Source organism: Athene noctua, chromosome 5 (assembly GCF_965140245.1).
Source record: "Athene noctua chromosome 5, bAthNoc1.hap1.1, whole genome shotgun sequence".
In the NCBI taxonomy this organism is placed as follows: domain Eukaryota; kingdom Metazoa; phylum Chordata; class Aves; order Strigiformes; family Strigidae; genus Athene; species Athene noctua.
In genome coordinates, this window is record NC_134041.1 from 26210136 (window position 1) to 26234524 (window position 24389).

The window sequence follows — 24389 nt, forward strand, 5'->3', positions numbered from 1 at the left end:
GGGTGTTACTGGAGTAGGAGGACAGCTGGGCTGCACTAAAAACCACAGCGGTTACAGCGTGGCAGCTCAGCGTAGGCCATACGGCTTGAGCGGGGTGCAGCACGGATCCCGCTTTGGAACCATCTTTATATACAGATGTATGGGGCGGGGGGGGGGATATCATCTATACATATCTGCACTTTATATACACGCACACAGAGTATTACCTGCTTACTGCGACCCACAGCATAAGTGAAATACAGCTTTGCACAGGAACAAACGCTCTGACTGCCTATTCAGTCTCCACCTTTCGCTTCCCTCGCTTTGCATCAGCTAATCTATAGCACCGATGTGATTGTTTTTCTTGACAGAGGCACTCTCAAGGTCTTTACCTACTGCACGCTCTCTTTGTTAAATACCTTTCTAGTTTTTGCTTCTTATATCATTCACCACTCAGGGTTAATCACGTTATCAGGTCAAAAAGGGCAGGAAAAGGACCCCAAACGCACCATATCTTTTTGAAGTTGCAGCCGCCTCCGTGTGCTTTCCTGATTTTCTTTCACACCGCTGTCCAGGTTGGCAAATTTGGATGTTCCTTCCTGTGAGTTACAAGAGAATTAAAGGCAATTAACAAAGGATCTAAGCGATAAGCTGGCAACTATGTTTGTGTAAAATAATTGCAAATACATTTAATGGGGCAAGCAAAAATATTTGCTGTATAGGTACATGCACGTGTACATACATGTGCTAATTTTCTGGGACTTGTACACTGACTGGGAATTGTGGACAAAATCCCACAAAATTACTAGAAGGGAGTTTTTCAGCAAAGTGGCTCTACGCTGGTCAAAGCTAAGTGCTGTTGAAAATCTCCTGGGAGTTTAAATCAGAGAAGCTTAGATGCACCTTCAGGTGGCCAGATGCTTCTCTGAACTCTATCCTGACACTCTCGACCTCAGGATTTCTGTTTAATTTCCTAATCAGGACTGCTACAAGTAAACATCTCTATCTTATGTAATGCTTTCTTGTTTTTCTCATGCCGCAACAGAGATGCAGCAACTACCCTCTGTAGCTTATTGACTAATCCAAAACCACGCAGGAAAACAAAGTAATAGGTTTTCATCTCCACAAGTCAAGCTCTCCTGTGAATGGAGGAGCTATTTCACAATAGATCTGTAGCCTTTATTTCCCTGGATCCCTACGGGGTGCTGGGAGTTACTGTTACTGTCTCCAGTGGTTGGACAGATGGGGCATGAATGATTATCAGTCTTTTTAAGAGGCACAAAACAACAGCCTGCACTTGGAAAGATCCTTTCATCACAACGTTTACTTCTCTCAGTCACAGTGAAGGAACAGATCAAACTCAAACTGTATTTCCTTCCTCGGCTGGAAAACAAGAGCAAATGACAAACGAGTGTCGTCTCAGTGTCTTCAAGATACTGAAAGATAAACTGGAGATCCTCTAACAGCAGCCGGCGGGCAGGCACAGAACCTGAAACTGCAGCTTGCAGCAGAGCCATTGTTCGGGGAGGAGAGAACACAGCGATCCCTCTCCGTGCCAAACAACCTGTGTCATGTGCCATTTGGTCTGCTTTACACTTACATTTGTAGGATGGATAGGCAAGGGCAAAGACAGCTTCCCTACAGACACTATTGACAGTGAAAGGAAACAAAGACTTTAGGGATTCAGTGGACATTCATCCTCCAATCGTTACAAAACGGTCCAAAAGGAGGAGTAGGAGAGAGGTTCTAGCTATTCTGTGGAATTTTTCTCCTCTCACTGCTTTCAAAATGTTTTGCAGATCTCCATACGGCAGCTGGAGAGGGTGATTTGCTAGGAGCCAGAAGGTCTGGGCTCAGATTGAGTTGCTGTTGTGTCTTTTTAGTACTTAGGTTAACAAGCTGTTGTGAACACACATTTTCCCTCTATGCCTATTATTATCTCACCTGCTTTAAGATTTAGCTACAGGTGTTGATAAACGGATGATAAACAAAAGAGATTGACAGGTTTGAATGTGTTCACCCACCACTCCTGAGCAAAACACTGTGTCAAATAACAAGGCAAGGGGGTAAGGTACAAATGCCAGACTGACTGGATAGAACTGCCAAAAAATCAACTGGTCGGGAGGCAGTCTATAGAAACATTTTCATGCAGACAGAAAAAACAGCCACAAACATTCCATAGTTTCTACAGAATATAACCTTTCCCTGCTATTCTTCCTCACCCCTCTCAAGATCCTGAGCTTGTTGGGGTTCGCCCAGGAGAGTGCTCCGGTCAAACTGCTTCAGACAGAGCCTGCTTTGTTGTCCATCTGGCCACACACAGAGCAGGAAGCCTGTTCCTTCGAAATTCCCAGCCCTGTTTTCCAGTTCCAAGAAAGGTATGGGATAGTCGGATAAACATCTTGGTTTAATTCCTCAGCTGAAGCCGAGTGGCATTGTTCCAGTGAAGTCAAGAGCACTACAGCGGTGCAGCCCAGTTGAGAATCTCATTGGGAGCTGCTCTGCACTCACCAGTGCAAACCAGAGCCTTTCCAGGTCTGCTCAGAGGGTGCACCAGCTAGCAGTTCGGACAATCACCCTGCCCAAGAGACGTCGAACTCCAGCAGCAGTGGGGGCTCCAAGGCTCCTGACCTGCTGTCCTGTGAACAAGCCCTCACAGAAACTGTGCTGCTGCACCCTGCTCTGTGGGGGTATCCAAGCTCAGCAGGCTAACAGGAGCGTAGGTGCTTTCAGGAACAACAAAATCACCTCTCATCCCAGCAGAAAAGCACAGGTTTTACAGACCTCTCTTCCCTGAAGCACTGCATACCGTAGTTCGGGGAGAGACGAGCTTTGACGGCTCCTTAGAAAAAGGGCTAACCTCAGCTTTGATTGAGATCACAAGCCTTGCAACTCAAGCTAATTCTCACCTTCAGCAGCAGCTGCCTGCTTGTCAAATAATTGTCGTGGTCTGAGAAGGTATCACACAGCTCTTCGAACATCAGCATCATGTCCCTGTACAGGAAAAGATTAAATCTTTTAGGTTATCAGAAAGCACTCTAATACAGATCAGATTACTGGTTTTTTCCTCATGAATCGTTAACAGTTGGGCATGTAAGAGATACCACCACCAAAACGCATCCAGTGAGATGCTGCACATCAACTAGGAACTTTCCTGGGATCTCCTGGTGCTCCCCGGTAACGCCAGCCTTATTTGACGGCAGCACAAGGAATGCCACAGGTACGCCGATCCTGGGCAGGGCTTTCAGTCACACTGAGGGGTATCAGATTGTTGTAAGGAAGCGGGTAAATGGATACAAAGCAACAGAAAAATAGCTGTGAGAGGTATCCCAAGTACTGTGTTTTTGCCCTGTGCCACGCACTCAGGAAAGCCAGAAGCCTGTAATTGTGTGAGCCCCTTTCTATTACCCCACACTATAAACACAAGATGGCAACATCCTGATCAGGAACAGGAACACAGGGCAGCAGAAGGAAAGACCCACCTCTCCTAGTGGAAATGCAGAAGTATGCTGTGTGGCAGAGCAACGTTTCTCTTTTGTTTATCAAAGACAAAGGAAAAAACCATAAATCTGTTTGTCACCAACTGAATGAGCAGAACACCATCTTTCCTACACAGCTTTCTGGTGTCTGTCTGGCATGCAGTAAATATGCCAGTTGCACAAAAAGGTATTTCCCTGTAAGAAACACCATCTTCAATACAGGCTTGGATTTTGTAGTTTGGGGATATGTTTTAAGGAAATGTCAGGACCAAGAGAGGATTAATGAAGGTTTGTGGCAACGTTGACCTCCTCCAACTTCACAGTAGAGGAGACAACTGGCAAGCATCATGGTGGCCTTTTGCTGACCTTCCAAGAACCGTGTGCTTGTGCTGAGTCAGTAGGTAGTCCCATAGTTCTTCAAAATAGGTTGTGGAAGATCCAGGACAGAAGAGACCCAGTACCCCTGAGGGCAGGTAGTCCCGTCAGTATGAAAGAAGAGCTCACAGCAGCCAGACCCAAAAAAAGGGGTCTGAGCCTCACAGGAATGAGAGTATCTTCTAAGAGAACACTTGTCCATGAAGGAGCAGAATAGGAAGACTGAGAAGAACAAGATGGAAAGAAAGAGCACGGAGCTTTTTGTCTTTGTTTGGGGCTAGCCACAGGGGCAGAGGGGGATGCTTACTTTGAAACACACGCCCAGGTCTTCTTCAGCCGATAGATGGAGCTGGATTGCAGTGCTGAAACGATGGCCCTCAAGGAGGAAAAATTCTTCAGGATCCTACATTCCTGTGAAAGGAGTGGTTAGAAATACAGGAGCATGTAATGTCAGCATAACGAATATGTTAGTGCTCTTCTGTTTGACCGGTGTCATGCTCGCTACACATTCTCACTGCTAAGCAGGCAGCTGTACAAATATGGAGCATCAAAAATACCACTCCCCCCCGCCACCCCCCCAGCCAACAAACACTTTATGGGCTTTGGCATTTATATCTTGCTTTCCTCACTTTCATGTATTTGTGGTGATGTTGCAGTGGTACAGCTTCCAGTTGTCCCAGTAAAAATAAAAGTGGAACTGAGTCCATGAAGCCAGGCTAAAAAGCACAAATCTTACACTTCTTAAAAAACTCTTTAGAGTTACCAATCCCTTTTACCCTTTAGAGGAAAAAACAGGCTTTGCCTCTTTATAGGTGGTATTTAAAATGTAAACCCTCAATCATCTAAGCGTCAATTAAAAATGAAGACATGCAAAGGAATAACCTGTTATTCAAGTACGTGCACACTGTTCAAGAGAAAAAAACTTCCCAGCTTTTCCAGAGTCAGTACCAAATCCTAACAGAGGGACTGGTTCATAGGCATTTCTTACAGTTTCTCTGGGGGAAAAGGTTGGATGGAAAAGGATACTGAAAAACCTAGTTCTCAAAAAGACAGCACAGATTCCTGGTAAAGCAGATGCAAGCAAGGAGGAGAGGGAAAGTCTGGCCTGAGACTCTTCAAGGAACTCCTGTAAATCTGTTGGTGGCTCATGAACTAGAACGCCCGGGCACCACAGACTTAAACTCTTGCAAATACAAGCTCTCACTAACAGGTGTCTGTACAGGCAAATTAACAGACAAAACACGTGCCCATTTGACTGTTGCATGTAGATGAGAATATATCCAAATCCAAACTACAATTCCACTTTGCAAATTTTGACGGGACTCATTATTACACTAATAATGCTGAATATGTAAAGGATCCTTACAGTGAAAATAGACATACTTTATTTCCTTTGTAGGACTGAATCAATGTAAAGCAACCTTAACATAAACAGAAGTCAGACCTTGGTATATCAGCAACTCTGTTCACAAGTTGCATTAAAATTGACTGCACGACTAAGGCAAGTACATTTACTCCCATTTATTTACCTAAAAAAAAATATAAAAATCTTTGGGCAACTTAGGAGGCTACATTTAACAAAGCGTGGTTTAAGAAGACTGACTAGGCACACAGCAGCACTTGAAGCAGGTTAGCAGTTAGGCTAGATGAAGACCAAGTTCACAATCACGTGGTAGGACATGCAAGACCTGAAAGCTCTTCTTGCAAACTTTGCAGCCAAAGGAACCACGTAACGGCTCTTCTTCAGAGACCGACACATTTAAGAACAAGACCCTGCTTTCTTTAAGTTCAACTTGAAATTCAGACCGGGGAGAACATGGATCGAGAGGCACAAATTCTCAGCACTGAGATTTCTCAAACACAACAGGAGTTTGCACTGGAAGATCCAATTTGGAACCATCTTGACTTAACTGCACGTTGCATAATCTAAAGCATATTGTTGCAGGACGAGGTTGTGGGACAAGACACACACCAATATGGTTAACAGTCAAGCTCCAAAGTTTATTAGAAAAACAAGTCCTTATATATTCTTGTACATTCTAAAAATAACGGTAAATGCGTGTGCTGCTCTAGCGCATGCTCATTTCAAAAACTAGTTCCTGTCAGCACTTTCAATAAGGACTACTAACCGCGGGCAGCCGGTAGATAAGTTTCTGCTTTGCTATTTTAAAGGAATCCCTTCTTATCTGTTTCTTCCATAACAAGCACAAATTCTTTTGCTTTTAGCCATCATCAATCTAGACGCCATTAGTCTTCCAACACAAGTGCATCACTAATTCAGACGTCGTTAATCTCCTAACCCAAATACTGATGATACATCTACATTGTCAGTGACGCAGAAGGTTCACGACCAGGCATACGCACCCACAGCACATTAGGAATTCAATCCTGGATTTGGTGTTCTCAATGATTTAACTGATTGCAGACTAAACTTTAGCAAGCTTTCATTTATATATAGGAAGAATTTTTAAGACTGCTCTGAATAACATTGTTTCATGCTGTGCCCTTCACAGGGCGGAAACCAGAAAGAATACTGCGCAGAAGCAACTTTGATTTTAAAAGATTAAGCATAACAGGGTATTAACGATTTCAATGTTCCTTTTCAGTTTTAAAGAAAAAATCGTGTGAGTAAAATTGGCTGCTCCTGCTCAGGAACCCCAGATCTAGGTGGAGCAGAGAGGGCTGGCAGTTCAGAAAAGTATTCAGTTTATCCTGTAAACCAAGAAACTGGATCCAAAAGTCACGAACAAATAACAAACGTGGAACTCCACGCTGCTTAGTTACAGAGTCAGCAGTCCGTGAATAACTGCACTTTAATGAGTGGATTATTTTCTAATTCAGACATCTAACTATTCAAAACATTCATTTGCACGCAAAAAGCAAGCAGCTTTCTTCAGAAGTGGGCAGCTAAGCAGATATGCAACTAGCTGTTCGACATGTGCAATTATTTTGTAGAGCGTGCTCCTGCATTTTTCACGTGCTTAGCTAAGACTGAGCATTGAATTATGTGTATGAACTAAGTACAGGGAGAAGCACTGAAGCAACAGAGGTGGAGATCAAAGTGCTCCATCCACAGAACAAGTATGCCGAGAGCGGTCCCTGTCCTGGCTTCCCGGGCCTCCCTGCTCCCTGGGACCAGCAGGAAGCTGCTTCGTACTTGCTCGCCCAGGCTGCAGCCCAGGCTGCCCCACGAAGGCCCCTTCAGCTGGTACCCTCTGCAGCTTAAAGATCTGCCCACAGACAATAGGAATCAAACTTCCTAATCCATTCACAGGGGCTATAAAGCAGCCATCAGACGAGAACAATGAGTCAAGGGAAGTGCCAAAAGAGGTGAAAGACTTCTTCCCCACACCAGCCTCCTGAACCATGCAGCTGCCAAAGCTCAGGTGCCAGGACTAACAACGCTGCCGCTGGGAGCATACAAGTGCAGGGTCAAGGTTGGAAAGCCTCTGCTTGGCTTGAGCTTTTTATGACTGCTTATTTTGTATAGCTCAGAAAGAATCCACGTGATTCTTAAAACACAAGGCAACGCACATCCATATGAAAGTGCTTTAGATGTTCTCTTCAAGAGAGATCCGGTTTGCTGCCAGCTGCCCAGTGCTCTGAGGGGAGTTAAAAAGCTTACAGTAAAATGTTAAAGATAAGATCTAAGAAATTAGCGAACTGGAGTTATGTAAAGAAGTCATGAAAAACCCTTTCGCACAAAGATTAAGAAACACACAATCTGCTACAAGACAAAGGAATCGAAGCCAAGAGTATAAACGGGTTAGAGAAACACGCGAGACAATGATGAACCAGAAAGGTAAGATGAGGAGGAGTCTGGTACCATATTGTAACTCATTTTTTCTGGTCACTGCTTGCACCCCTCACCCCCTCCAAACTCAGCTGGTTTGCATACATGATGGGAACCATGAATAACTCAGTAGGCAAATGACCTTTCAGCCTCAAGAAATTTCAAAACAAGAGAGTACAAACGGTAATTTCATTTTTTCCATGTTGAAGAGGCTACTACTTCCTAGAAGTGTTAGCTTTCTCTGCACTTACTTCAAACCTTGTATTTGCTTTACTTTCACATGTACACACACACATATGTAAAGGTATAAGGCACAAACAGTTGTGCTGTCTTCCACCACATCTGATTTCAAGTCCCATGGCGTTCATCGACGCAGGAGAGGGAGCATGATGCTCACCGGCTGAACACGAATGGCCAAAGGCAGGCAAGTGCAAAGCTTATCCTGACTGTGCCTGCTGCTTGCACCGCTGCCAGTCCGACTCCTTTCTTGTTAGACTTTCTTCTGCAAACAAGTCTAACCTTTGGATGGTATCAACCATCACTTCTCTTCCTTCCCTGATACGAGCAGCATTTAGTTCCAGGGAAGTGAACTGGTTGAATTTATACCCATCTTCCCATAAATGTTGCATCATCAAGTACGTGGCACTCCCCATCTGCAAGACACAGGACCTGCCTCACCCATTAATTAGCACTCCCCAACCAAAGAGACAAGCACCAACCCCACTTCCATGGTGGGGAAGCAACTGAGGAAGGGCAACACTTCATCTACTGTTACAAAGAAAGGCAGTCAAAAATAAAAAGCATTAGAGCTAAGATGGCCTGGGACCAACGCATCCAACACCTTCCTCCCCTTCCAACTCCCCCACTCCAAGGCACCCACACGAGAAACATTAAACAGTCTAGAATAAATGCCTTACATGTGCAGTATGAATCCATTTCTCAATGATCTTGGCTCTTTGCTGTGATTTGAGCTCCTTGTCCTTCAGGATAGTGCTGACCACACATTTGGTAACGACATTGAACTGTGAGATGGTAGCCCTGATGGTCAGCGCCAGGTGCTTATATTCTTTCTTATTCCTTCGAGACCAGATGCATCCCAAACAGTGGTAGGGCACAACCTTCTTGAAGAGTTCCTAGAGGGAAATAGAGGTGTCTAGGTCAGCAGGGTTCTCCTAAATCTCTACTATCCACAAGAAGAAATGCATGTTTACACGGATCTAAATCTAATATGGCATTAAAAGGTAAATATTTGTTTTCCGTTAGTTTGAAATACACGCTTTGGCAGTATGTACACTTTCTATTTTTTATACATAAAGTGTATATACTTTAATATATATATATATGTCTATTGTATATTTGGCAGAAATAGACACTTTATAGGCTTGATGCCCTAAAAGAACTGACAGCTAAACACTCCTGGGAAAACCAAGGGGAAATTCTTTTCTATCGTGATATTTTGAAGGAGATTGATACAGACAAATCATATCAGAGCACTGCATTTAAGAGTACCTATACATCTTTAGTATACGTCATAAAAATGTGCTATTTCTCCGGTGTACAAATACTGAGCTTTGCAGAAAAGGCTACACAGTATACATTCACGCTTATTTTAATTTAAAAAAAAATAATCTTTGGAATGACTGAAGGAAAAAGCCCAATGAATGAAGCAAGTTTGGATAACCAAGCAGAGCTGTGTTCTGTGTCCCAACAACAGACCTTTTCTGGAACACTATACTTACATTGACATATCTTTAAAAAAAATTTTTAGAAGCCCCACACTATTTACCCCAGCATTTCAAGTAGTACATATACTCTACATACTGCATCCATGTACGTCAACTGTTCTGCCACAAGGTCTGCCTGGAAAAAAGAGAATTCTTCTGGCCTGCTGATGTCCATTTCCTCTTCATCACGTAGGTTACAGAGGGAAGCAACACGGAACCCATCTGTCCAGGATGGAAAACACGACTTGGTAAATTTATACAGCAAACAGTGAATCAAAGCAGATGTTTGTTTATTTTAAACCACCACTCTCTATATTATAGCAGAACACACAAAGGGTCCTGCCTGACCTAATAGCCCCACTGTGCTGCATATTTTTGTGAGAAAGATGATGACCAGAAGATTAAATTGGCAAAGAAAAGGTGGAAGGAAAAGAGAACTGAGCTGTTCAGGGTCTCTTAGCAGAGAAGTGACTTAACCCATTCACTAAACATTCTTCTGAAAGAAGAATGCCCCAACAAAAATTTCTTATTAACATTGCAGAATTCTGTTAATCTACCTTTTAGTATTAATGCATCTTATAATCTGAAACACCAAAAGTAAACCAAACTGAAAAAGAACAAGACTGCAGTTATATCCCCAAAATATTGCATTAGGAGTGCTCTTATATCCAGATTCCAGCTCCCATGCGGGGAACTAAAAGGAGAGATCAGATTTCTTGGCACCATTTGTGCTTACATAAACTACACTGAAGAGAGTTTATTCCAGCATCCCTCACCTTCCCTCTCTGGGATTTCTGCCCAGAAAAGGGAGAACAGTGAGCACCTACAGCATTCAGCTGAATGCTGCTTCTAAATCTGCCCTGGGCAGCAATGAAGAGGTGAGAGAGGAGAGCTGTCCTCATCAAGGGACCAGATCCAGTGCAGAAGGGAAAGGATTTCACAGATGTTCCCATGTCACCTTTTGGCTCCCACAGGTTGAGAACAAAGCCACATTAAAACACAAAGAAATATGCCCTTGTTTCCCATGGTAGAGGAGGAAGCCAAACAGAAAATCTCTGAAAAGAAATCCTCTTCCTAATCCCTTTTACTGTAAGGTGACAGTAACTCCATGAGAAGGGAGGGAAAAAAAATGGACTTGTTGAAGACTAACAGTGAAAGTGCTGAGTTTACTACTAGTGAGATTTCATTAACAAAAACAACCAGTGCATTTCAGAGTGTGTTGTGCAATACTTCATAACCAGTTAAAGCAGAACAGATATTAAAGCGACAAAAGCAGACTGCGATATTTTATCATTGTTTTTTGAAATACTTCAGTTTTCCTTTCTTTGTTTATTAGCAAAACCTAATCATCAATGTAAATTGCTACAGTTCTGATGTGACAAATTATTAACTAGAGGCTCTATCCAGACTTCCATCTGCACATTCCAACTGCACAATTTATTGACAGAGCTAAACGCAATAAAGGGAGACCTCTGTTCCACCATTATTTTTCCGTGACTGTTTTGTAACACTGCGCATAATTAAATGGATTTCTACCAAACTGTTACGAGAGTTACACCTTCTTCTCCCTCTTTCTGGCTGTGTAACTCCTCATTTTCCCTTCCGCCTTGAAATTCAGTGAAAATCCTCATCGCAAAGTTGCAACCCTACTCAAAATCTCCCAGTGCCTTTAAAATCAGGTCCTGGAGTGCAAGGCAAGAATTTGCCTTTGCTTTTTTCATGCCTTTTTTTCTCTTTTCTCCTTCACCTTCATAAATGTGTAACCAGTCTTTTCCCTGCTGTCCAAGAAGCTGGAATTCTCTCGTACTCAAGTATCTCATCATCTTCAAATCGCTGATCCGTTTAGGTCCCCCTCAAAGCCCAGCTGCCCTCTTGACTTCACTGACAGCAACCACGTGCCCCTTTTGAATTTGCAGTCTCTGACTCACCTTGATTTGCATTGCTCAAGCAGCAAGAATTGAGGCCAGAAATGGCTTTTATCTACATATCTGATACTGCAGTCTAATCTACCGGCATGGCTGATGGCAGCGCTGAATGGAGGTCTGATTACGCCAATCAAACTGTAGGATTAGGACCCAAATTTGTAAATTCATAGCACAATATGAATGCTTTGGGACAATAATTATCAGCAAGCCTTGATGCCAGACCACACATTAAGAGTTTTGCAAGAAATCGCAGAAATAAACAAAGATGGAGCTCTGATAAAGTAAGCGACAAGTCTAAAACTCTTCTAACCCCACAGGTTACTTGCGGTCTCCTCCTCTTATTTTATTCTATAATTAACAGCCTCTATTCTGCTGCAATTTGGAAACTGCTATCATTCAAACTCACCCATCTGTAACTCAGAAAAGAACCTTTTCAGCTGTTATGTGAGGAAACAAATGCAGAAGCAGGGCTACTGGGAACTTCTGTTCACTTTGAACTACAGTCAAACCCAAATATAGCTCTCGTGAGCTTTCCTTGTTTGACCAGGGGGAATCAAACCCAGGAAAGGACACAAATAGGCACCTATCAGCAATCCTGTTCATTTACCCATGTCCAATAAGGAAAACGCCTGGGCTCTCCGCAGTACTTCTTTTCATGTATGAGTTAATGACCGAGTTAATTTGGCATTTCACAGTATTACGCTTTGACATGGTATTTCTGGAACATCCGTCAGACGTGATTTTCGTGGGATGAAATGGGGTTTTTTGCTCTCATTTCCTTTAGCCTTTAGTACATGAATCATTCCCTCTTGCCCCTCTATGAAAGCTGGAAGTGGGTCTAGTTCTCATTCTATGTGAGCTCCTAGGATTTTTCGGCTTATGCCACAGGAAGCTTTCTGACCGGGATAAGGGTATGTGTCAAGCTTGACGCTGCACGCAGCGTATTTGTGTTACTACAGTTCACTATTGTTTCAGCGTCTGTGACCCCCGATAACGTCAGTTTTTCCTCTGTCCTTGGATACCAGCAGCCGACCACTCAAACTGGAAAAAAACAGCCACAGACACTTCCTTTGTCATGATGGTACCTAGGAAGAAAAGCTGCACGACAACAAGGTTTGCGACTCAAGCTGTCTTTTGTCACAGCTCTGTATTTTTCTTTCTGCTGGTTTGGGCTTTTCTTGGTGCATGTGTGTTGAAATGAAAAAAACAGCTAGAGACCTGCTGTGTGTTTTAATTCCATGACATGGGAAGGGCGCTGACAATTAACGACTTAGTTGCTGCAGTAATCTCAAAGTTTTGGCTAAATATTAGACAAGTGCTGGATTTCCCAATCCACCCCACAATGAACAGGCATAGGCACCTACACTATAGGACTCTTTCATCCCGCACAGAACCTGCAGCCTCACAGAGATTTTTTTTTAAAGAAAGAAACAAGAAAAAAGTCCCTGGTGAGCCTCACAATATAATCAATTAGCCTACGAGTTAGTGAAGTGTACTCCACACAAACCCCTGTGTCACCATACAGTCCGGGAGAACAGGAAGGCAGAAGGGAAAGGTAACTTACCGTCCTTTTCCACTTCTTGGTTCTGGAACTTCTCCAAGAGGTTCTGCGCCCTCCTCTCCAGGTCAGAGCCAGGGATATTCTTCTTCAAGTAATCCAACAGCTTCATCAAACATGGGTAGTCAGGCGGCTCTCTGAAATCCTCCGTACACTGATCAAGCCAGGCTCCTAAGATTGATGCTACTTCACTAAGAGCAAATACACAAGAACGCACTGGTTGTAAACAGCATGTATTGATGCAACCACAGGTGTCTGTGTCTAATACAACAATAAAAACACAGGCATTCATACCCCACATGAAGGCAGTATGAAGACTTTTTTGAGCACAGAATTTAATTTTTATACATGGAATCTTATTAAGATATCACTCAGATTTTGCCAGGGACCTCATGAAGTTGCTCCTGATTTGCCCTCCCCCAAGTGGATCTGATTATAGTCCCCAAATGAAAACGAATAAAGAATCAAATCCACTTAAGCTATATGGAGACTCTTCTATTAAATTCAGGACATCAAAAATTGATAGAATAGAACAGATTATTTCAGTTGGAAGGGACCTACAACGATCATCTAAGTCCGACTGCCTGACCACTTCAGGGCTGACCAAAAGTTACGGCACGTTGTTAAGGGCATGGTCCAAATGCCTCTCAAACACTGACAGCCTTGGGGCGTTGACCACCTCTCTGGGAAGTCTGTTCCAGGGTTTGACCACTCTCTCAGTAAAGAAATGCTTCCTAATGCCCAGCCTGAACCTCCCCTGGCACAGCCCTGAACCATTCCCATGCGTCCTGTCCCTGGATCCCAGGGAGAAGAGCTCAGCACCTCCCTCTCCACGTCCCCTCCTCAGGAAGCTGCAGAGAGCCATGAGGTCGCCCCTCAGCCTCCTTTTCTCCAAACCAGACAAGCCCAAGGTCCTCAGCCGCTCCTCACAGGACATGCCTCCAGCCCTGCCACCACCTTGGTTGACCTCCTCTGGACGCATTCAGGGTGGCAGCTTCCCCGTGGAAGCGCTAAATCAAACGCTTCCTTTGCTGCCCTTCCTCCCATCAATTGCTGCTGCCAAGTCTAGGGACCAAGCTGAAGCTGCATTGTCCTCCAACCCATACTACTCACGATCTGCTGTCTTAGGAGAAAGACTGAAGGAAACCTTGGCTTCTGTGAAAAAGCCATCTAAGCCTGAACCTAACCCCCATGAACATACACAGTGAGATTGCCTCATCTGTGAAGATAACACCCTAACCGTGACATGTGCAGCACGGGCAGCGCCCAGTATCGAGCTTGAAGCGCCAAGACAGCTGAACCCAGAAGACAGACTGGCCTTGCTAATCTCAGGATGAAATGCGTTTAACAAAAAAATGTATCAGCAGAACCTTGAGTTTACCCTTAGCTCAAAGACAGGGAGGGTTTGTCAAATTACACCATGCAAAAAGGTTATGCTCGGTTATGCTGGAAGAGGAACGCTTAAGGAGTTAGAGGAGCACTGGATCTTGTTCAGGAAAGTTATCGCACGCCTTCTTGGACACATGTAGCTAAAAAGACACCAACTGCAGAGAACTGCCCATGGACAAGCCTAACACAGACTGAGAGGGATGAGGGGAAACCAGAGCTGATGCATCAATGCGGTTTCAACCCTGCCTGAAACGGAGGGAAGCGATCTGTTTATCTCCTTTTCCTGGTTTATGCAGGTTTTAACCCACACCCACCTATTGGGATCGGTACATAGATACTCCACAAATGGATGCTTATGGGAAATTCTTTAAATCCTGTCTTTGCAGGGACTTCCCATCATTTCAACTTGATTTTGTAACAAGATGTAAAATTCATGCTATGGATTTCCAGAGATAACTCACAATGCTGTTGACAAATTTCAACTGAGTGTGAAAAAAACAAAACAAAGTCTGCCGAAATAATCAAATTACTTCAAGTTTTAAGAAACTTCAAGCCTGGATAAAAAAAGTAACTATCAACTTTTCTTTTTTTCTGCTGCATTTTCTGTGAGATCTGTGGTTCGTCACAGCAACGTGCCGGTAGCTCACCATGTCTATGTTGGTGCACTACGACCACGGGCCACAGCACATATTACAGGCTGGGAAGACACAGACAGCATCTCAAAAAACGATGTAAAGAGAATTTTATTCGCATGAGCTGACAGAGGGATTAGGGAAAAGGACTTTTGTGTGCAGTCACATAACATGACACACTGTCCACAGCCACTGCCTCATAATCACCTACTGTGACAGAGTAGGACATAACGTGAAAGGGAAAAAAGCCCCTTGTTCCAGAGTAAAAGGCAAAAGAAACCTCTAAATTTCCTGAGAAAAGGAAGTCCTGAAAATTTCCCCCTTGACAAGGAAGCCATCCCTGTATTTCAAATCTCTTCCAGCCAGTAGTCACATAAATGGTGCTAGGAGGATAAGCAAACCCGTTCTTTACCCCTTTAACTGCACTTCAGAACAGATTTGCTCTTTTTCTTGCAAATTTGGATGACTTCAGAATTTAAATCTCACTCTAAAAGCAACACTGTAGATCACAGGGGCACTAGTGGCAAAGAAACACGCATACACACGCTGCCTGAAACAACCCCAGCTTCGGTCTGCAGACACTGCTGTCATGCACAATGAAATCAGTCACAAGCCATAACCATTTACCACCAGAGGTAAAGCAGGGGAAACAAACACTCCTCCTTTGTTGAATCAACTAACTCTTGGCCTAGATGTGTTCGTCTCATGTTGAATTCTGAGACAATTTCCCTGACAGAAAGATCTCTGCGTTATAGGGCTGGATATCTTACCAGACCGGTGATATGTGGCCTTTACACAAGCCTCTTTAAGCAAGCCAACAGTGCTCTGAAATTTCAAAGGAAGCAACATCTATGCTGCCCACAGCCTCCCCCAGTACCGAATCCTGACTGGGGCTTCCTGTGCAAAATAACAGTGAAGAAACACACTTACGTCCCCAGGACTGGTTTGGATTCAGAGGAATCCTGGCTTACATCCTCTTCACAGCCTGAGGGCTCTGGGTTTCCGCACCTGAAAAAATGAGACGGGTGTTTAGAGGAACTCCTACTGAATAAAAGCAAAATCCTAAATAGCATAATTCATATACAAGTCTCATCAACAACTAAAAAGCTCAAACTACAAATATGGAATCTAACACTTGGGCAAAACTAAGGAGCTTGAAGATTATTTCACTTAGGAGGAAACAAGTCCTCAAGAGACAGACAGTTCACTTACATGAAGCAGCCTGCACACAGGAGGAATCAACCAAAACATTTTCCTTGCTCACAGGTCCAAGACCCTTTCTGCCTGTTTGCACTCCATCCTTGCCCAGAGCAATATTCCAGGGCGCAATGAGGCTGCAACACAACCACTTTCTCCAACGCAGCTTCTCTTTCTCTAGTAGTTGCCATTTCTTCCTACTCCAAGAGGGATTTCCCACAAAGTTCTCGAGGTGACAAGTGCCCACTTGTGCCAAAACTACTGACACACTTGTCACGAGTGGGAAGGGCCCACGGCACTCTGAAAATTACCACTGGGAAAGAGGAAACCATGGGCACGACTCCAAAAGTGCAAAGCAAAATCTCTCACCTACACAGGCAGCGCATGTGCCTCGAAGGCAGGATTATGCCCTTCATTCTCAACGGCAGTGCCCCCTGTTTCAGACATACAGCTCCATAACGGAGTTCATGGTTCCTTACAGCCAGCTTTCATGAATGAAAGCGGACAATTACGCACAGTCCAGAATAAGGCAAGCTGATTTTACGCATTCTGTGCCCAACTAAGGGTGTCAGGCACCTGAAATTAATCTGAACAGTCAGAGGAGAGTAAGTGCATCTTTAAGTGCTTGTGCTACAACATCCTCGTAACATCAGATAGAGAACACCTAGCGGGCTGCCAGTTTGTGTCCAGGAGGTTCATGTCAGAACTCTTAACAAAGTCATCCAAAATGTTTCAAAGGACAAAAAGAAGAGGTGGAAGTATCAGTCTAAGGCTTCACACGCAAGAATCCCAGGTCTGTACAGATAGCGTTTGCAATTCAAAGAAAAATTCCATTCAATTCAACTCACTATTTATTTATTCCAACTTTTTCTGTTAAAAACGTGTCTTTTATAAAAGTCAGTAAAATAAATCATACACAAAATATTACTGGCTAAAAGGGACAATCTATACGCACACAGCTGTTGGCTCCTCTGATAAATCTGTGCCTCTTTGGCAATTTACAGGCCTAGGAAGCAAGACACTCTCACGACACACTGTCACTTGGCAAGTCAGCTCCTCTTTAAAGTTACTAGCACCCCCACAAACTTGCTGTCCTTTCGTATTTTATTCTTCAAAGATACCTGTGCCCGAAACATAGAATCCAAAACTGAGGGTATAGGAAGAATTACCCATTCAGAAGAATGAATTCCTCAACAGTTTTACATTCTTGGATACGTGCACTGTCAATTTGTATTGCTCCCCGTGCTCTATGTCAGAATTAGTACAGACTGAGAGGTAAAGCTCACGGTAGTAAATCTAACTGTACGGTCTGCTCCCCAGGGTGGCTGCTCTTTCCTCGTCTGACTTCTTACCTGGCTGCAAAGTTACTGCACTTGAGCAACCACAGCTATTATCACAATCACAGCAGGACTGGCACTTAGGCATTTCAACATCGCTATTAATTGAGCCACATAACGTCCCTACAAAGCAAGTAGGATCATACCCCTTTCCTGACACAAAAGAAAAGCACAGATGGCTTATCCGTGCCTTGTTCCTTACCTACCTAAGCGGGAGAGCCAAAATCAAAAGCTAGGAGTTCTTACGCTACTCCTCTGTTCTGATTACTATAGGCCAGAACAACTGATTCTGTACATCATGGAGTCATAAGTGCTGCTGCGGGCACGAGGGGTGGTGACTTACAGGTATTGCTGTCAGGGAAAGCGGGGGAAGATGTTCAGGAAAGAAGAAACCGTCTTCTAGAGAAGCCGATCTCATGAGCTCCACTGCCATCAGAAAAACAGCTGAGATGACCAAGTGACAACAGCCCTGGTTTGCAGCAGGTCCTATCCACTTCACCAAACGCTTAGGGCCGCGCTCTGTAGTTAGCTGTGAGAGCTTAGCCCTCCAATGGCCGTATTTTTCACATCTACAGAAACCTTCCCTGATACCTGTTCCAATAACCCCACTTCACAAAACCCTCGTGCAATAACGGTATCCCACACTCCCACTGATATTCCATGAAGGGCCATGCTCTCAGTAAAAACCTCTGACCACAAGCATCCAGCCAGACACACTGATGTGTCAGCTCAAAGAACATCTGTACTCTGTGCTCCTGACAACCAGGCACTTGGCTTTTAAAGTTCAAATCCTCAAAAAGACAGATATAGTGGCTCAGGTCTATCCTGTTAATAGCTGCAAAATGGACAAGCATACCAGGAGGACCTCTCCTTCCTCAAGTTACGAGATCACGAGAGGAGTTCAAATATGAACACAGATTTCACATGTAGACAATGAGCTCCCACAAGGCTCTCAAACGAGGCTGTGCCACAAGCGCACTCAAGCCCTGGCACGGGACTTGCAGGTCTATTCTGAGATACATAAACACACTGAGTGTTCTCCATCTCATAACCAAGCTCCTTTGGGTCCATGACACGGCAGTTGGGGGACTAATCCCAACCTGATTTACACTGGTGAAATTATTCTCCTCATCCCCAGTACAAATGCTTCATCTATTCTGCAGGAAGGGTACTGCTGTAGCTCATATTCTGTGCCTGGACTGACTGGGAAAGGGGAAAGTCAAATGGGTTGCCCAAAGCTGGAAGAGACCCTGGAGCTCATTTTGCATGGCAGTGTGGGAACCTGCTGGCTGCCTACTACTGCCTCTACCCATTACAGAACACTGCCTTCTTGGTGCTTGTGATGAATTTTTAACTACCAGCTGTTCTTTGATGACTTCTCATGGCAAAGGGGAGGAAAATACTGATAGCTCTCTGTCACAGCAGCCAGGAAAAAAAATCAGAGAATTGAGCTCCCACGTTGAGTCTCATGGGGCAAGAGGAACAGCCCAAATCAGTAGAGCTTCTAGCTTGCTGTCCTTGCTAAGTGCTAAAAAAAACCAAACCTAACAAGCGATAACATGTGTTTCTAACTAAAGCCTCAGAGAGTCCTGTGTCATTTACAGACATTAATTAAGCTCTACATCTCTTCTTGTCAGAGACAGCTACTGAAATGCTCACAGCCAAGGAGCTTTTACCAATTTATCTCTGGTGCTTAAGCAAAACAGTTGCTGCGTGAGTGACGGAAGGCAAAGCGACCTCACTGTCCAACCAATCCATTCAGACAACGGAGGACAGGAAGGTGTTCAGTATGTTAACGGCACATTTCTGGACTGGGGATGCTTGAACCCTTTTAAGCCAGACTCAAAACCCCCCTAATCCCAACACACAAGCCATCAGAAAAGCAGGGAGGTAAGCAGTGGGAAGACCACGCTCGGTATTGTAGAACAGAATTGAATCGACAGTCTGCCTGAATCTCAGGAATTAAAACAGTGCAGCGTATTTCTCAGTCTTGATCGGACTGTGTGACATGTGGACATGACAGAAGAGTTCCACATTTTTCTTCCACCTCAAAACAAAAGGAAGCTAAAGGCTTCTTCTTCAGTGACGCCTTGAGAAGTCAGTGCACTGATAAAAAAAACTAAGGTCTTCTTAACTGGTGGAAGCTGAGACATTCATAGAAAAACAATCCTCAGTAACGCTGACAAGAATAGAGCATCTTCATACTGTAATCAAATATAACGTTGCAGCTACTCTTCACCGCCACAATGCATGCAAACCACAGATCACACCGCTGTCAAAGAACAAATGCTGAAGACCTAAGGCACATTTTTACACCCGACATCTACAGATAAAATCCACGTTCATATGGTGCTAGGAGGATAAGAAAACCCCTTTTTCACCCCTTTAACTGCACTTCAAAACAGCTTTGCTCTTTTACTTGCAAATTCAGATGACTTCAGAATCTAAATCTCACTCTAAAAGCAACACTGTAGATCACAGGGGCACTAGTGGCAAAGAAACACGCATACACACGCTGCCTGAAACAACCCCAGCTTCGGTCTGCAGACACTGCTGTCATGCACAATGAAATCAGTCACAAGCCATAACCATTTACCACCAGAGGTAAAGCAGGGGAAACAAACACTCCTCCTTTGTTGAATCAACTAACTCTTGGCCTAGATGTGTTCGTCTCATGTTGAATTCTGAGACAATTTCCCTGACAGAAAGATCTCTGCGTTATAGGGCTGGATATCTTACCAGACCGGTGATATGTGGCCTTTACACAAGCCTCTTTAAGCAAGCCAACAGTGCTCTGAAATTTCAAAGGAAGCAACATCTATGCTGCCCACAGCCTCCCCCAGTACCGAATCCTGACTGGGGCTTCCTGTGCAAAATAACAGTGAAGAAACACACTTACGTCCCCAGGACTGGTTTGGATTCAGAGGAATCCTGGCTTACATCTTCTTCACAGCCTGAGGGCTCTGGGTTTCCGCACCTGAAAAAATGAGACGGGTGTTTAGAGGAACTCCTACTGAATAAAAGCAAAATCCTAAATAGCATAATTCATATACAAGTCTCATCAACAACTAAAAAGCTCAAACTACAAATATGGAATCTAACACTTGGGCAAAACTAAGGAGCTTGAAGATTATTTCACTTAGGAGGAAACAAGTCCTCAAGAGACAGACAGTTCACTTACATGAAGCAGCCTGCACACAGGAGGAATCAACCAAAACATTTTCCTTGCTCACAGGTCCAAGACCCTTTCTGCCTGTTTGCACTCCATCCTTGCCCAGAGCAATATTCCAGGGCGCAATGAGGCTGCAACACAACCACTTTCTCCAACGCAGCTTCTCTTTCTCTAGTAGTTGCCATTTCTTCCTACTCCAAGAGGGATTTCCCACAAAGTTCTCGAGGTGACAAGTGCCCACTTGTGCCAAAACTACTGACACACTTGTCACGAGTGGGAAGGGCCCACGGCACTCTGAAAATTACCACTGGGAAAGAGGAAACCATGGGCACGACTCCAAAAGTGCAAAGCAAAATCTCTCACCTACACAGGCAGCGCATGTGCCTCGAAGGCAGGATTATGCCCTTCATTCTCAACGGCAGTGCCCCCTGTTTCAGACATACAGCTCCATAACGGAGTTCATGGTTCCTTACAGCCAGCTTTCATGAATGAAAGCGGACAATTACGCACAGTCCAGAATAAGGCAAGCTGATTTTACGCATTCTGTGCCCAACTAAGGGTGTCAGGCACCTGAAATTAATCTGAACAGTCAGAGGAGAGTAAGTGCATCTTTAAGTGCTTGTGCTACAACATCCTCGTAACATCAGATAGAGAACACCTAGCGGGCTGCCAGTTTGTGTCCAGGAGGTTCATGTCAGAACTCTTAACAAAGTCATCCAAAATGTTTCAAAGGACAAAAAGAAGAGGTGGAAGTATCAGTCTAAGGCTTCACACGCAAGAATCCCAGGTCTGTACAGATAGCGTTTGCAATTCAAAGAAAAATTCCATTCAATTCAACTCACTATTTATTTATTCCAACTTTTTCTGTTAAAAACGTGTCTTTTATAAAAGTCAGTAAAATAAATCATACACAAAATATTACTGGCTAAAAGGGACAATCTATACGCACACAGCTGTTGGCTCCTCTGATAAATCTGTGCCTCTTTGGCAATTTACAGGCCTAGGAAGCAAGACACTCTCACGACACACTGTCACTTGGCAAGTCAGCTCCTCTTTAAAGTTACTAGCACCCCCACAAACTTGCTGTCCTTTCGTATTTTATTCTTCAAAGATACCTGTGCCCGAAACATAGAATCCAAAACTGAGGGTATAGGAAGAATTACCCGTTCAGAAGAATGAATTCCTCAACAGTTTTACATTCTTGGATACGTGCACTGTCAATTTGTATTGCTCCCCGTGCTCTATGTCAGAATTAGTACAGACTGAGAGGTAAAGCTCACGGTAGTAAATCTAACTGTACGGTCTGCTCCCCAGGGTGGCTGCTCTTTCCTCGTCTGACTTCTTACCTGGCTGCAAAGTTACTGCACTTGAGCAACCACAGCTATTATCACAATCACAGCAGGACTGGCACTTAGGCATTTCAACATCGCTATTAATTGAGCCACATAACGTCCCTACAAAGCAAGTAGGATCATACCCCTTTCCTGACACAAAAGAAAAGCACAGATGGCTTATCCGTGCCTTGTTCCTTACCTACCTAAGCGGGAGAGCCAAAATCAAAAGCTAGGAGTTCTTACGCTACTCCTCTGTTCTGATTACTATAGGCCAGAACAACTGATTCTGTACATCATGGAGTCATAAGTGCTGCTGCGGGCACGAGGGGTGGTGACTTACAGGTATTGCTGTCAGGGAAAGCGGGGGAAGATGTTCAGGAAAGAAGAAACCGTCTTCTAGAGAAGCCGATCTCATGAGCTCCACTGCCATCAGAAAAACAGCTGAGATGACCAAGTGACAACAGCCCTGGTTTGCAGCAGGTCCTATCCACTTCACCAAACGCTTAGGGCCGCGCTCTGTAGTTAGCTGTGAGAGCTTAGCCCTCCAATGGCCGTATTTTTCACATCTACAGAAACCTTCCCTGATACCTGTTCCAATAACCCCACTTCACAAAACCCTCGTGCAATAACGGTATCCCACACTCCCACTGATATTCCATGAAGGGCCATGCTCTCAGTAAAAACCTCTGACCACAAGCATCCAGCCAGACACACTGATGTGTCAGCTCAAAGAACATCTGTACTCTGTGCTCCTGACAACCAGGCACTTGGCTTTTAAAGTTCAAATCCTCAAAAAGACAGATATAGTGGCTCAGGTCTATCCTGTTAATAGCTGCAAAATGGACAAGCATACCAGGAGGACCTCTCCTTCCTCAAGTTACGAGATCACGAGAGGAGTTCAAATATGAACACAGATTTCACATGTAGACAATGAGCTCCCACAAGGCTCTCAAACGAGGCTGTGCCACAAGCGCACTCAAGCCCTGGCACGGGACTTGCAGGTCTATTCTGAGATACATAAACACACTGAGTGTTCTCCATCTCATAACCAAGCTCCTTTGGGTCCATGACACGGCAGTTGGGGGACTAATCCCAACCTGATTTACACTGGTGAAATTATTCTCCTCATCCCCAGTACAAATGCTTCATCTATTCTGCAGGAAGGGTACTGCTGTAGCTCATATTCTGTGCCTGGACTGACTGGGAAAGGGGAAAGTCAAATGGGTTGCCCAAAGCTGGAAGAGACCCTGGAGCTCATTTTGCATGGCAGTGTGGGAACCTGCTGGCTGCCTACTACTGCCTCTACCCATTACAGAACACTGCCTTCTTGGTGCTTGTGATGAATTTTTAACTACCAGCTGTTCTTTGATGACTTCTCATGGCAAAGGGGAGGAAAATACTGATAGCTCTCTGTCACAGCAGCCAGGAAAAAAAATCAGAGAATTGAGCTCCCACGTTGAGTCTCATGGGGCAAGAGGAACAGCCCAAATCAGTAGAGCTTCTAGCTTGCTGTCCTTGCTAAGTGCTAAAAAAAACCAAACCTAACAAGCGATAACATGTGTTTCTAACTAAAGCCTCAGAGAGTCCTGTGTCATTTACAGACATTAATTAAGCTCTACATCTCTTCTTGTCAGAGACAGCTACTGAAATGCTCACAGCCAAGGAGCTTTTACCAATTTATCTCTGGTGCTTAAGCAAAACAGTTGCTGCGTGAGTGACGGAAGGCAAAGCGACCTCACTGTCCAACCAATCCATTCAGACAACGGAGGACAGGAAGGTGTTCAGTATGTTAACGGCACATTTCTGGACTGGGGATGCTTGAACCCTTTTAAGCCAGACTCAAAACCCCCCTAATCCCAACACACAAGCCATCAGAAAAGCAGGGAGGTAAGCAGTGGGAAGACCACGCTCGGTATTGTAGAACAGAATTGAATCGACAGTCTGCCTGAATCTCAGGAATTAAAACAGTGCAGCGTATTTCTCAGTCTTGATCGGACTGTGTGACATGTGGACATGACAGAAGAGTTCCACATTTTTCTTCCACCTCAAAACAAAAGGAAGCTAAAGGCTTCTTCTTCAGTGACGCCTTGAGAAGTCAGTGCACTGATAAAAAAAACTAAGGTCTTCTTAACTGGTGGAAGCTGAGACATTCATAGAAAAACAATCCTCAGTAACGCTGACAAGAATAGAGCATCTTCATACTGTAATCAAATATAACGTTGCAGCTACTCTTCACCGCCACAATGCATGCAAACCACAGATCACACCGCTGTCAAAGAACAAATGCTGAAGACCTAAGGCACATTTTTACACCCGACATCTACAGATAAAATCCACGTTCATATGGTGCTAGGAGGATAAGAAAACCCCTTTTTCACCCCTTTAACTGCACTTCAAAACAGCTTTGCTCTTTTACTTGCAAATTCAGATGACTTCAGAATCTAAATCTCACTCTAAAAGCAACACTGTAGATCACAGGGGCACTAGTGGCAAAG

At 44.2% G+C, this 24389-nt stretch overlaps 1 protein-coding gene across 1 annotated transcript in view; it reads right to left on the reverse strand.

Moving 5' to 3' along the window:
* Window positions 1–24389, reverse strand: part of LOC141960987 (ral guanine nucleotide dissociation stimulator-like 1) — a 53486-nt gene that overhangs the window by 13787 nt on the left and 15310 nt on the right. The window contains exons 5-10 of the mRNA XM_074907420.1: window positions 12840–13024; window positions 9448–9572; window positions 8544–8759; window positions 4141–4244; window positions 2889–2973; window positions 489–578 (exon numbers count right to left, since the gene is read on the reverse strand). Coding sequence (XP_074763521.1) covers window positions 489–578; window positions 2889–2973; window positions 4141–4244; window positions 8544–8759; window positions 9448–9572; window positions 12840–13024 — 805 coding nt within the window. The remainder of the gene's footprint in view (window positions 1–488; window positions 579–2888; window positions 2974–4140; window positions 4245–8543; window positions 8760–9447; window positions 9573–12839; window positions 13025–24389) is intronic.